General features: G+C 42.4%; 1 protein-coding gene across 1 annotated transcript in view; it reads right to left on the reverse strand.

Annotated features, from left to right (window-relative positions):
* Positions 1 to 14,606, reverse strand: part of ABRAXAS2 (abraxas 2, BRISC complex subunit) — a 42,145-nt gene that overhangs the window by 7,635 nt on the left and 19,904 nt on the right. Inside the window, exons 5-6 of the mRNA XM_084772721.1 lie at positions 3,533 to 3,723; positions 1,815 to 1,934 (exon numbers count right to left, since the gene is read on the reverse strand). Of these exons, the coding sequence (XP_084628847.1) occupies positions 1,815 to 1,934; positions 3,533 to 3,723 (311 nt within the window). The remainder of the gene's footprint in view (positions 1 to 1,814; positions 1,935 to 3,532; positions 3,724 to 14,606) is intronic.

A 14,606-nucleotide genomic window follows, 5' to 3' on the forward strand; every position in this document is an offset into this window, starting at 1 on the left:
CCTAGACCAGGATGGCCTGGAACTCACTGAGATCCATCTGCTTCTGCCTCCCAGGTGCTGGGACTATAGGTGTGTGCCACCACACCTGGTGTAAAAAAAGTGGGGGGCTGGAGAGATGGTTCAGAGGTTAAGAGCACTGTCTGCTTTTCCAGAGGTCCTGAGTTCAATCCCCAGCAAACACATGGCGGCTCACAACCATCTCTAATGTAATCTGATGCCCTCTTCTGCCTTGCAGATGTATATGAAGACCACTGTATAAATAAATAAAAAATAAATCTTTAAAATAAATTTAAAAAACTTGAAAGAAGATACAATAAAATAAAAATATCTTTATTTTTTAGACAGTAAATATTTTGTACTTGACAGCCATATGGTCTTCAGCCACTGTCCATATATAAATAAATAAAATTATCTTGTTTTTGTTTTTTGAGACAGGGTTTCTCTGTGTAGTCTTGGCTGTCCTAGACTCACTTTGTAGACCAGGCTGGCCTTGAACTCACAGAGATCCACCTGCCTCTGCCTCCCTGAGTGCTGGGATTAAAGGTCTGCACCACCACGGCTGGCAAATTATCTTTTTAATAAGAATAAAAAGCTTAATACAGTTAGGGATTCCTTTGTGCATGCCTGTGAAGGTGCAGATGTATGCTTCTACAGGGGCCAGAGGTCACTGTCCGGTGCCCTCCTATTTCTTTCCACCTTACTATTTGAGACAGAATCTCTCACAGAACCTGGCGGGTTCCATTTTGGCTGTTCTGCTGCCTGATCAGCATGTCCCAAGTACCTGCCTCCAGGTGCAGGAGTCATAAATATGTGATACCCAACCCAGTCTTTTATTTTATTTTCTAAAGATTTATTTATTTATTATGTATACAGTGCTCTGCTTGCATATACACTGGCAGTCCAGAAGAGGGCATCTGATCACATTATAGATAGTTGTGAACTATCATGTGGTTGCTGGGAATTGAACTCTGGACCTCTGAAAGAACAATCAGTGCTCTTAACTGCTGAGCCATTTCTCCACCCACAGTCTTTTGTTTTTAACTGATTTGTTTTATGTGCATGAATGTTTTATTTGCATGCATGTCTGTGAACCACATGTATGCCTAGTACCTGCAGAATCCAGAAGTGGGCGCCACTGGACCCCCTAGGACTGGAGTTACAGTGATTGTGAGGCACTATGCAGGGGCTGGGAATAGAACCCAGGTCCCCTGCAAGAGCACCCAGTGCTCTCAATCACTGAGCCACCTTTCTCCAGCCTCCCACCCAGCTTTTGCACATGGTCTTATGCTTGCACAGCAGGTACTTACTCTCCACTGGAGTAACTCTCCAGCCTCAGATTTTTGGATTTATTTTTATCTTTTTGTGACAGTGTTTCACCATGTACCTCAAGCTGACCTGGAACTCAACAGAAATCCCCTGCCTCTGCTTCCTAGGTGCTGGGATTAAAAGTATGTGCTACCATGCCCTTCAGAGCAGGCTTGTTTTGGTGTGGGTTTTATTGCTGCGGCTGTTTTGTTTATTGCTGCGGGTCCTACTCTGTAAGCGGGCCTTGAACTGATGGCCACCTCCACTTGCAGCCTCTCAAGTGATGGGATTGCAGGTGTGAATCACCACACTCAGCTTCAGGGATTGTTTCTATAGTTTATTAAGAACAACTTTTGGTGTATATATACAGTGGTGGTGGACTAGAGAATTGTCTGTTTTCTTCAATTTCAGTTAAAACAAACTTAATTTCACATTTCTTCTTACACTTTGAAAGACATGGACGAAGGCAATACTGTTGACAAAAGAACTCACTTTACCTTTCAACTTACCCATGCTCTTTAATAACTTTGGCATAACTTTGAGAAGTGTTTGGCACTGAAGACACTTTGTACTCTTGCTGGCTAGTATTGCCTAGATTGGGAATAGCAAGTGATATCCTTTGATTATACCTATGGGGACAATCGAGAAAAACAGCATGTAATATGTACATTTCTTGGTTGTCGGAGGCAGGGTCTCACTACATAGCCTAAACTGGCTTCAAATGTATACTCTGCCTGCTTCAACCTCCCATGTGCTGGGATTACAGACATAGGCCCCATACCTGGCTGCACTGCTATGGTGCCTGGCTCAAACACTCTGCTCACCTCAGTATCCTCATTCCCAGATTTATAGGTATTCCTTTAAGAATTCGGGTTGACAGGTTTGATTCCCAATACCCACATAATGGCTCAGTATCATCTCTAATTCCAGTTCCAGGGGATCCAACACCGTCTTCTGGCCTCTACCAGCACCAGGTATACATGTGGTATACCGAAATACATGCAGGCAAACACTCATATATACATAACTTTTTTTTTTTTTAAGGAACTGGGATTGGTAGCTGTGGATGCAGCACAGCTGGTAGAGTACTTGTCTAGAGTGCCCAAAGCTCTGGGCTCAATACTCAGCAGTACATAAAGCAGGTAATCCCGGCACTCAGAGGCAGAGGCATGTAGATCACTGTGAGTTCGAGGCCAGCCTGGTCTACAAAGTGAGTTCAGGACAGCCAAGGCTACACAGAGACACCCTGTCTTAAAAAACAAAAACAAAAACCAGAAGCTCAAGGTCACTCTTAGCTACACAAACTAGTTCTGAGCTACATGGTGAGTCCCAGATCTGTCAGGAATCCACAGGGAGGCCCTATCTTAAGAAAACAAACAGCAAACCCAGGAGGATCACACCAAGTTCAAAGCTGGCCTAGTCTACACAGCAAATGCCAGGTCATCCACTACACACCTCGACTACAGAGCAAGACCCTGGCTCACAAACAAAAGAAAAGGATAAGGCTGGCAGCAGGCTCTGTGTCTCCAACCTTGGGAAGCTGACACAGAGGGCCATGGCCACCGAGCATGCATCAACTTCCCTTCCCTTAAAGCAGGAACCTCCTGAACACCCCATGAGGGCCGGGGCTATGGCTCACACATTATTTGTATGCCAGTGACTGACAAACCCTAGGAGATAACTAATGAAATCCTAGAAGATTTACCTACAATGACTACTTTCACTGATGGTGACTATGGATCCTGTGAGCACATTTCCAGAGGGAAAGCTTTCTGCAACTCTCAAGCAGGAAATGTGGTCACATAATATTTTCTTCTCTTTAATAGCGTCACAATGGAAAACCCCCATCAGTAATAATGGATTCTTTTTACAATTTCTATCTTTGCATTCTGTGTTCTACAGTTACAATTAGACTCCAAAAGTGGCAAAACATTTTTGCATAATGGGTCAAGAGGAAGCAAATGAATCTCCTACCTGTAAGAATAATAAACATGTCTAGGCGATGCTTACGGATTTCCAAACCACTTTAATCCATTTAATTGGCAAGCAAGCCCCTGGAGTGCCCATGTTCTGCCCACTGACTGTTGGGGTTACAGATGCAGGCTACCACGCCCAACTTCTACACAGCTGCTAGGGAGCCAAACTGTGGTCCTCACTCTTGCTTTGCCCGCTGAGCCCTGCCCACAGGCTTGGTATCTTTGTACAGCTGGAGGGAAGCTTCCTTTACCTGCGATTTGGTCTAAAGAGAACATATTCTAAAGCATGAGTGGAACTGTTGGCGGTAGAGATGAAGCTGAAGAGCAGGAAGACAAGATCGGGCACCCCAAGGATGCGCGTGAGCTGCTTGTGGATGACCTGCTCTCTGTAGGACATCTGCTGCTGGGTGTTTCTCCGGAATCTGTACCACCCGATAACCTTCTGCAACAAAGACAAGACAGGACAGTATTAAGAGCTTATTTAATTCAGAAGGCGTCCAAATGAACACCAAATGAACACAAATGAATTAAAGGTGGTGGCGCACGCCTTTAATCCCAGCACTTGGGAGGCAGAGGCAAGCAGCCATACTATGAGTTCAAGGCCAGCCTGGTCTACAAAGTGAGTCCAGGACAGCCAAGGCTACACAGAGAAACCCTGTCTCGAAAAACCAAAAAAACGAAAAACAAAAAAACAAAAAAACCCAAAACAAAACAAATGAACACCTGCTATAAACAAATGCCCATGACCACTTTATGTTGGCTAGCCCAAAACTAAAAGGAGCCTTGAGTGAATGGACAAACTGGGTAAACTGTGGTACATCTGTACACTGGGACCATATGCAGTAATAAAAAGGAACAAGTCACCATGGAGGAGTCTCAAAATACTGTGCTCAGTGAAAGACGCCATTGCAAGGTGTGCTGAAGGATTTTACTAGCATAAAGTTCTGGAAAATGAATCTAGAGTGATATATAGCATAGCTTCTTATACTGTGCTGTGACCCCATATAGGGCCACATAACTGAATGTGAGGTTAACAAAATTGCCAACAGTAAAAAGTTTCTAAATGTGAAATGATCAAAAACTAATTCAAAATCAAATATGTAGGTCTGTAAGATGGCTCAACAGGTAAAGGTACCTGCCACCAAAGCTGCAGACCTGAGGATAATATCCAGAATCTACACAGTGAAAGGAAAACTGACCCATGCAGATTACCCTCTGACCTCTACATCTGTGATATGGCACAAAATGACAGGACAGTGAATGTGTGACACTCTGGGAAACACACACAAGCACACACACATGCCATGCACACACCATTAAGGCCTGAGTTCAGCCTGGGCTCTGAACACAGCACTTGCACTACACGTGCAGCACACCATGCCATGCCAGCAGATGCGGGCAGAGGACCCCAGCTGTGTCCCAGACGGGGTTATACCATGAGCTGCACAGACAAAGCTTTTAGCTCTGCTAAGAACACAATGGTTTCAATATGGAAAACAAAAGAATACCTTCTGCTACCATTCCTCAGTGCATAAATATCAAATTAGTGCATCTTTGAATTGAATGTCGTTAAATGCTTTAAAATTAAAAAAAAAAAACATGCTGACTTAGGCTTACCTAAAAAATAAATTACCAAATAAATTTGGGCTTGGATTAAGACAGAACTTCTAGCAATATTTGTAATATTATGTAATGCTATTTTGCATATAGTCATGTGAAGTTGCTTTCCTAGCCTTAATGATTATAAAATTTAAAAATCAATTAACTTGAAATATACTAAAGATTTCCATAACATGAAATATACTGAAGATTCCCATGTCCTACAGTATTAAATACCTAACAAATTTATTATTTTTTTTTCTTTTTTTTAATTTTTTTTTTTCAACACAAGGTTTCTTTGTGTAGTCCTGGATGTCCTGGAATTCACTATGTAGACTGAACCAGCTGGCCTAAAACCCAGAGATCCACCTGCCTCTTCCTGGAATTAAAGGCATAGGCTACCACAACCTGGCTAAAGATTTAATTCTTTTTTTTTTTTAAGATTTATTTATTTATTTTTTGTATACGAGTGCTCTAGCTGCATGTACACCTGCACACCAGAAGAGGACATCTGATCACATTATAGATGGTTGTAAGCCACCATGTGGCTGCCGGAAATTTAACTCAGGACCTCTAGAAGAGCAGCCAGTGCTCTTAACCACTGAGCTATCTCTCCAGCCCAAGATTTAATTCTTTATATAATAAATAGAGACATCACCTCATTAGGAAGCAAGTTTGCTTTCATTTTCATTGTCAATAAATGATAAAATTATATGTATACAAATGAGTTGTCTTAAAAATCAATTTCTTGCTGGGGTAGTGGCACAGACCTTGAATTCCAGCACTTGGAAGCAGAGGCAGGAGGATCACTGTGAGTTTGAGTCCAGCCTGGTTTACAAAGGGAGTCCAGAATAGCCAAGGCTACACAGAGAAACTCTGTCTTGAAAAACCAAAAGAAAAAAAATCAATTTCTTTGTGACCTATTATCAATAAATGTTTTTGCACAGCTAGGGCATATAAAAAATTTTTTTTAAACACAGAGTTTTCGCTGGGCGTGGTGGTGCACTCATTTAATCCCAGCACTTGGGAGGCAGAGGCAGGTTGATCTCTGTGAGGTCAAAGAGAGTTCTAGGACAGCCAGGGCTTTAACACAGAGAAACCCTGCCTCAGGTGGGAGGGGGGGATTACCATAAAAACAAAACAGCAACAATAACAAAAAAGGGTCCGTGAGTGGAAAAATTCAAGAAGCCCTGACATAAGCAATTCAGGGGTTGACACAGATAGGGAGGGAGGGTGTGAAGAGAAGAGGAATGGGAGATGGAATCAAGAGAGAGGTTTCCAGGTGGCGGGAATGTTCACTGTCATGTTAAGGTGATGTGTCCAGCGTGCGCATGAGTATTAAACTGATGAGAGCATGTGCTAAGCTCACTTGCCACATGCCCATTGTACAGCGCCACTCCATAGCCAAGCTCCCTGGTTGACTAGGCTCTCAGAATACAGACACATAAGAACATCTTTAAACAACAAGTTCAGCTATTCAAATTATTACGTGTGAAGAGTGTTAGAAGTATGTTAAAATAAAATTTTAAAAAAGAAGTATGTTAAAATATAAAAACCCTGAAAAGACCTAGGAATACTGTTTATTGTCCCTGAATCTCAATAAGTAACACACAAAGAATTTAGATCTGTTGTTGTTTATTTTTTGGCCTTGTCTCACCCACTCCCCGCACACAGGATTTTCTTTGTGTAGTCCTGGCCTCCCTGAGTGCTGGGATTAAAGGTATGTGCCACCATGCCCGGTTACCTTGTTTTTGTTTTGTTTTGTTTTTATTATACATTTTTTTTTTTTTGAGACAGGGTCTCTCTGTGTTAGGTTTGGCTGTCTTGGAGTCACTTTGTAGACCAGGCTGGCCTCGAATTCACAGGATCTGCCTGCCTTTGCCTTCCTTGCTGGGATTAAACGCGTGCGCCACCACACCCAGCTTTTATTATAGTATTTTTAATGCTTCTCTGAGAATTCTATACGCGTGTGTGTGTATGTATATATACACCCCCACACTCCTCACGCTAGCTCCTCTCAGATCCACCTCTTGTTCATTGTTAAGTTATACTATTGGTCAATTTTCTCTATAGCATTAAGCAATCATTAATACAAAATCCATAGTTACAAAAAAAAAAAAGGCAATTTGACATTTGCTGACAGTTGTTTTTTTTTTTTTTTTTTTTTAAGATTTATTACTGTGTATACATGCGCGCCTTCACACCAGAGGAGAACACTAGACCTCATTACAGATGGTCGTGAGCCACCATGTGGTTCCTGGGAACTGAACTCAGAACCTCTGGAAGAATAGTCAGTGCTCTTAACCTCTGAGCCATCTCTCCAGGCCTGCTGACAGTTTTAAATGAAATTCTCTCATCTTTCTAAAAAGTGAAGACGAGGATGCCAAGTTCATACTGGTGTTATCTGCAATTCTGCACCTCTGGGTTAGTTGCGAGCTCACTGAGAAACTAGGTCACTGGCACTAAAACGTCATTTTTGGATTGCTACATCTAGGCCAGGCTGAAGAATTAAGTCCTCTCTCCCCAGACCTTGTCTGTAAAATTTCATAGCTGAGTGTTCACAGACGTCCTTCTCATGTCTCAGTATTCCCTGACACTGGGGCACACTGATGAGCTTTCACTTGTGTTCTCTTGGTCCTTACAATGCTATGGAGATTTTATGTCTGTAATTGTCTATTTCATAAAGGGTGCTCTGACTTCAGAAGACACAAATTTTGCCCCCGCCCCACATGCTTACCTTAATCTAAAACCTGAGGCCTGGACTGGAGAGATGGCTCAGAGGCTAAGAGCACTGTCTATTCTTCTGAAGGTCCTGAGTTCAATTCCCAGCAACCACATGGTGGCTCATAACCATCTAAATTGAGATCTGGTGCCTTCTTCTGGCCTACAGGCACACAAGTGGGCAGAATACTTACTACACAAATAATAAATAAAAACAAAAACAGCAAAAATAAAACAAACAAAAAACCCTGAGGCCTATGGAAACTTTGTAAATTGTAATATTCTGCTAGAATTGTACATGACTACAGACTTAAAAAAAGCAGATCTATGTACACATGTAGTGCGAGAGCTTATGTGCACAAGTGCATGTGCATCTTACTTAACATGAATATGTGTGGACCTCTGAGAGTGAGTCCATGTATCTCACCTTCCACTTCATGTGTTGAAGCACAGTCTCTCACTGGAGCAGAAACTCACTAGTCTAGCTAGCTAACTTGCTCTCAAGAGCCTGTCTCTACTTCTGAACTGTAGGCTGCCACTCCCAACCAGCATGCGCGCGTGTGTGTATGTGTATGTGTAAATTATTACTATTAGTTTTTTGTTGCTTTTGGATTTTTCAAGACAGGGCTTCTTTTATAGTCCTGGCTTGCCTGGACTCACTTTGTAGACTTAGCTGGCTTCGAACTCACAGATACCTGCCTGCCTCTGCCTCACAAGTGCTGGGATTCCAGGCTTACACCACCACACCTGGCCTTACTATTAGTTGTTAAAGATTTAGTTTATGTTTCTGAGTGTTTGCCTACAATTATCTATGTGCACCATGTGTGCAGTACCTAAAGAGGCCAGAAGAGGGCACTAGATCATCTGGAACTGTAATTACTGCATTACAGACAGTTGTGAGTTGCCATGGGAACCAAACTGGGTCCTCTGGAAGAGCAACCAAGTTGAACTATTTCTTCAGTCCTTATTATTTTATTAATGAGTATTTTGCCTGTGCAAAATTATAATTGTACCACATGTGTACACTGCCAGTGGAAGCTAGAAGAAGACACAATATCCCTTGAACTAGAAGTGCAGACAATTTTGAGGCCTCATTGTGGGTGCTGGGAACCAAACCCCAGTCTTCTGCAAAAGCAGTAAGCACTCTTAAGCTGCTGAGCTGTCTCTCCAGCCTTCCATTCAGTTTGTGTGTGGGATCTGGGAACATGAACTCCTGTCCTTACATTTGTAAGGCACACAACTCTACCCAGTTATAAACCCTTTTCCTGCCCAATATGAGATTTATATAGGAAAAAATTGGCTCAATTCTCAACTTTCACATTACAAGTGTTCCTTTGTAGACAGAACACTCTTTTGAGATGAAGGTTTAATTTCATGCCTTTCCTGCATGCTTTATTTGAGTGGACCCAAATAAGAATAAACTTTAAAGCTTTCTTGTCATCTTAAAAATTATGTATCATCTCTGCTTTTGAAAAAAATATCTTAGCTGAGTGGTGGTGACACACACCTTTAATCCCAGCCCAGAGGAGGCAGAGGCAGGCAAATCTCTGACTTTGAGGCCAGCCTGGTTTTACAGAGTGAGTTCCAGGATAGCCAGGGCCACATAGAGAAACCCTGTTTTGAAAAACCAAAATCAGCTGGGTGGTAGTGGCGCACACCTTTAGTCCCAGTACTTAGGAGTCAGAGGCAGGTGGATAGCTGTGAGTTCGAGGCCAGCCTGGTCTACAAAGTTAGTCCAGGACAGCCAAAGATACACAGAAAAACCCTGTCTCAAAAAAAAAAAAAAAGCCAAAACCAATCAAACAAACAAAAAAACCTTTCAAGGTGGTCTCTTGTGTATTTGAATCATTTACTCAAATTATATCTAGTTATATGTAATACTGCTTTCTCCTCGAACTACTTCAGTAGTAGGGTGCTATAATGCATGAGGTTCAAGCTTAATTTTACACTCAAAAAATGAGGTAAAGTCAAAAAAGATGATGAGCTTCAAAGAACCTCCTTATGGAGATGGCTTCAAATGTGGCAAACCAGCCACTAGGCAAAATGTCCTTGTTTCTGCCACAGACAGAATTCTGCCTAAAAATGGGCAAGATTGGGTGTGGTCGACAGCAAAACTCTGCCAAGACAGGGTAAGCGAGTCCTCAATAGTTCCTGCCTCACAAACATGTCTGTCAGATACACTGGGCCAGAAGGCTGAAGAAGCTGCTCCAACGGTATAGAGGTTGGATGACTGTTCAGGCAGCAAACTGTCCCTGTCATTTTCTCATTCTGGAAGCTGCTTACCTGCACTTCAGTGTCTACTCAGGTAATTAATTTTATTCCTTCTCAAGTCTCTGATGGAGTTGAAGACTGGATAGTTTAGTTTTACAATTAAGCTTAGTTGTTTTGGGATTAATATGTGTTTAGGTCTAGATAGATGTTTTAAGTTGATAAAGATGAGATATGATAATGATTTATATTCAGAATTTTAGATGCACCAAGATAGGAAAGATATTCTCGTCAAGGATGACAAATACAAATAGCCAAAAACACTATGAATGCAACATTAATATAATTCCTGATTGTTTTGTGGTTCTTCTTGCTGTAGGTAGTTTATTGTATGTATGTGTAATAATATAAATGTATATATAAAAAGAAAAGAAAAGAAGAAAAATGAGGTAAAGGCACTTCCCGCCAAGCCTGAGGATTTGAGTTTGATTCCTAGAACCCACATGATTGATAGCTACTCAGCAAGTTCAAACCCAGCTTGGACTACATTGGGCCCTGTCTCAACAAACAAGCAAAAACAAACAAAACCTGCCTACCAAATCCTGCACTAATTTCCACTCACAACCACTCCTCATCCTTACTATATTGTCAGTGCTTCTAATCTGTGGCAGCATGATGGGCCAAAAATGGCACCCCATTTGAGTTCGTGTTTTTGGTTGAGGTAGACCTCCTTTCATGTGTGTCCTGGCTATTATAGACTTCTTTTTACATCTTGTAAAGTGCTTGTTCTGTTCTGGTTTTTTTTTTTCCCCTTTATTCCCTCTTTTTAAAAAAATATTTGTGTGGAGGGCTAATGAGATGGCACAGTAGGCAAAGTGTTTGCTATGCAATCTGTACATCCCAAACCCTGGAACCCATGTGTGGAGGTTTGAATGAGTCTCACACAATTGAATACGTAGTCCCCAGTTGTTGGTGTTGCTTGGGGAGGCTTAGTGGGCACATGGCCTTGCTGAAGAAAGTATGTCACTGGGGGCATTGAGGTTTCAAAAGCCACATGCCACTCTCATTCTGTTTCCCGTTTGAGTTTGAGATGCGAGCTCTCCACTGTAGCTCCCATGCCTTCCTGCTGCCATGCTGTCTAGCCATTGCATACTCTAAGCCTCTGAAACCATAAGCTCCCTCTATAATTTGGGTGGGTCATGGTGTTTTATCACAGCAATACAAGTCCTAACTAGACACTTGTCATGTAGGTTCTCACATGGGACTCAGGCCATCTGCAAGAATAGATATGATATTAACCATTGAGCCATATCTTCTCCCTTTATTATTTTTTAAATTTTTAAAAAATTGAGCAGTAGCTGCGCACGGTGGCGCACGCCTTTAACCCTAGCACTTAGGAGGCAGAGGCAGATGGAGTGCTATGAGTTAGAGGCCAGCCTGATCTACAAACTAAGTCCAGGATAGCTAAGGCTACACAGAGACACACTGTCTCAAAAACCCAAAACCCAAAACCCAAAAAACAAAAACAAAAAAGAAAAAGAAAAAAAGAAAAATAAATTGACCTGCATGTCTGTGTGTGCCTTGTGTGTGCAGATGCCAGTGGAGGACAAAAGAGCACATCAGATACCCTGGAGCTGAAGTTACAGGCAGTTGTGAGTTGTCCACAGAGCTGCTTGGCACTGACCTTGGGTGCTGGGGAAGAGCAGCAAGTACTCTAAGCTACTGAGCCATCTCTCCAGTTCGTACATGTTTGTGGGGGTAGGGTGGGGGATGCTGTCTTAAGACAGATGTCCAGTAGCCCAGATGGGCCCTCCACTCCTGATTCTGCAGTCTCCACTTCTTAGCTTCTAGGACTACAGGTGTACGCTACCATACCAGGCATACTTTACATTTTCTATGATTGTTTTGACTGTAAGATCAGTATATTTTTATGCGGATTCACCTGAAGCTGAGGAGTGACAGCGACTGAATGCTGCTGAAGGGCAAGCCAATGTTCTTAGGGTGTGTGGACACGGGTAGGCTAGTCAAGTATATCTAGGCAGCATGAACTGGACTCAGTGAGTTAAAGAAAACAAAAAGAGGCGCATGCCTTTAACCCCAGCACTCGGGAGGCAGAGGCAGGCAATCTCTGTGAGTTTGAGACCAGCCTGCTCTACAAAGTGAGTCCAGGAGAGCCAAGGCTACACAGAGAAACCCTGTCTCAAAAACCAAATGAAACCAAAAAGAGGACATAAAGATGAAAGGGACAAATGTTAGGGAGAGGTATGGGGGCGGGGGGGGGGGGAGGGGGAGGGGGGACAGAGGTTGGAGATGGATATGTGTTGTGGTGATCTTTTTGTGCACTGTGTAAAGGTTGTCTTTATATTATTCAAATGCTGATTTCTGTACTAGCAGAGAGTTGAGTACAACCGAACTTTGGTATTGTTACTCTTATGTTTGCTACATCATATTTTGTAAACCCTCCCTCCAATACCTCCTGATTGGTTTCATAAAGAGCTGACTGGCCTACAGCGAAGGAGGGGAGGATAAAGGACAGGTGGGAGTTCTGGCAGAAATAGGAACGTGAGAAAAGAATCAGGTGCAGGGATTCGACAGCCAGAGGAAGTAACAGATGCTGGGACTAAGTGACTGAGAGGGAACAAGCCTAAGCTAAGGTCATTACTTGGGCTGCTGATGAGTCCAGACAGTCTGTCTATAATTGGCACCAAACATTAATAATTGGCGTCCAACATAGTAGCTACAAATCCAAGCTTAGAGCCTGAGAAAAGTTCCAGATAGAAGGCAGGAAACAAACACTTCCCAGAGCCAGATGCGGTTTCTTAGGTGGGAGGTTCCTTTAAGAAGGGGTGGGAGGGCTGGAGAGAAGATTCCGAGGTTAAGAGCACTGGCTGTTCTTCCAAAGGTCCGGAGTTCAATTCCTAACAACCAAATGGCTCAGAAGTCTCTATAATGAGATCTGGTGCAACCTTATGGCCTGCTGGCTCACACACAGACAGAACACTATATAGATAATAAATAAGTCTTAGGAAAAAAAAAGGAGCAGGAACCCAGGAGAGGCTGAGTGCTCTTCTAGAGCCCCTGCTGAGCAGCAAGACCTGCTTGGCTGCCAGGTGTTGCGAGGGGACCTGGGAGCCACAGTGTACTTCACAGCTGCTGGAGAATGGACTGAGAGGCTCCCAGCACCAGGCCTGGAGACAGCAGCTTCTCTGACCAATGGGGCAGGATGGCTGCTAGTGGGTGCCTACAGGTAAAAACCTGTAGGCATCAGAAAATCAGTGGGTTGGAAAGGCTTGGTGAGGGCTAGCAGAGTGCTGCCGACAGAGTCAGGCGGAAGGCTGGAGTGAAGCCAGCTGCCACCACCAGGTGCTAAGCTCAACAGCAGAAGGAGCACCAGGAACATGCAGAAGAAATCCAAGTCCAGACTGAAAAGCTGAAGCCCTAAACGTCTAAAAGGGTAATGTATTAAATTTGAAACAATAAAATAGAAAAGAAACTGGGTATAAATAATCATAGAAAGAAATAGTTTGAAAATAATAAAGTGAAGTCCTTAAAGAGAGAGTTAAGTAAAATAAAAAATATAATGCACATAAAAATGTGAAATACAAGACTAAGTGTGGTGGCGTAAGACTTTAATCCCAGCACTCGGGAGGCAGAGGCAGGTGGGTCTCTGTGAGTTTGAGGCCAGCCTGGTCTACAAAGCGAGTCTTGGACAGCCAAGGCTACACAGAGGAAACCCTGTCTTGAAAAACGAAAGAAAACAAAACAAACAAAACAAAAACATGAAATATATAACACAGGGTATTTGGATTGTATATAGTGCTACTTTAGATAGCTTAAAATAAAAACAAAAAAATGAAGATAAACGATTTAACTGAGATTGGTTCAATACCAATTATGTTTACTATTATTCTGGTATTTTGTATTTTATTCTTAATACCCATAGCGGCTTTCTGTGTCCTCTCAAAGAAAAAAGCTTTAGAGAAACAGAAAAAAGAAAAATATGAAAAGCGGGTTTGATGAGAGACAAGCCTTAGAGGAAAAAATTAAGAAAGACTTATCAATCAAAATGAAAATGATACTCATATAGAGACAGAGGAATTAAGACAAGAGCCGACTATGTCACCGTATAATGAAATTAAAGGCAGTCAGCCAAAAATTCTTAAAAACCAACCTAGCCTTTCAGGTTACTATATGATAAATGCCAGAAGGCTATAGGCACCCCATAGCTATGAAGAATTTGGATGGCATCCTGTAGAAATGCAAAATTTTAAAACAATTTAAAGAAGCTATAATTTCATATGGTACGAATTCACCATTTGTGAAGCAGATATTAAATTCTTGGGAGATTCAAAATAGAGTAATCCACCAAGGCTGGAATGATAGGACAAAAGCAATATTAGAAGCTGGTCCTCGGTTACAGTGGCAATCATGGTGGAAAGATTAAGCTAAGGAGAGAGAACAGGAAAAAAGGGCTAGAAGTATCAGTACTTCCCAAAATCAGTTGCTAGGTGAAGGTCAGTAAGCTGAGAGATAGCTCAGTGATTACGAGCACTGTCTGCTCTTCCAGAAGTCCTGAGTTCAATTCCCAGAAACCACATGGTGGCTCATAATCATCTTTAATGGGATCTGATGCCCTCTTCTGGCATGTCAGTGTACATGCAGATAAGGCACATATACACTAAATAAGTAAATTAATCTTAAAAAACAAACAAACAGGGCCAGGCATTATGGTGCACCCCTTTAACTCCAGCACTCAAGAGGCAGAGGCAGGCAGATCTCCTTGAACAAGTCTAGCCT

This window comes from Acomys minous (genome assembly GCF_964271855.1).
Source record: "Acomys minous genome assembly, chromosome: 2".
Lineage (NCBI taxonomy): Eukaryota > Metazoa > Chordata > Mammalia > Rodentia > Muridae > Acomys > Acomys minous.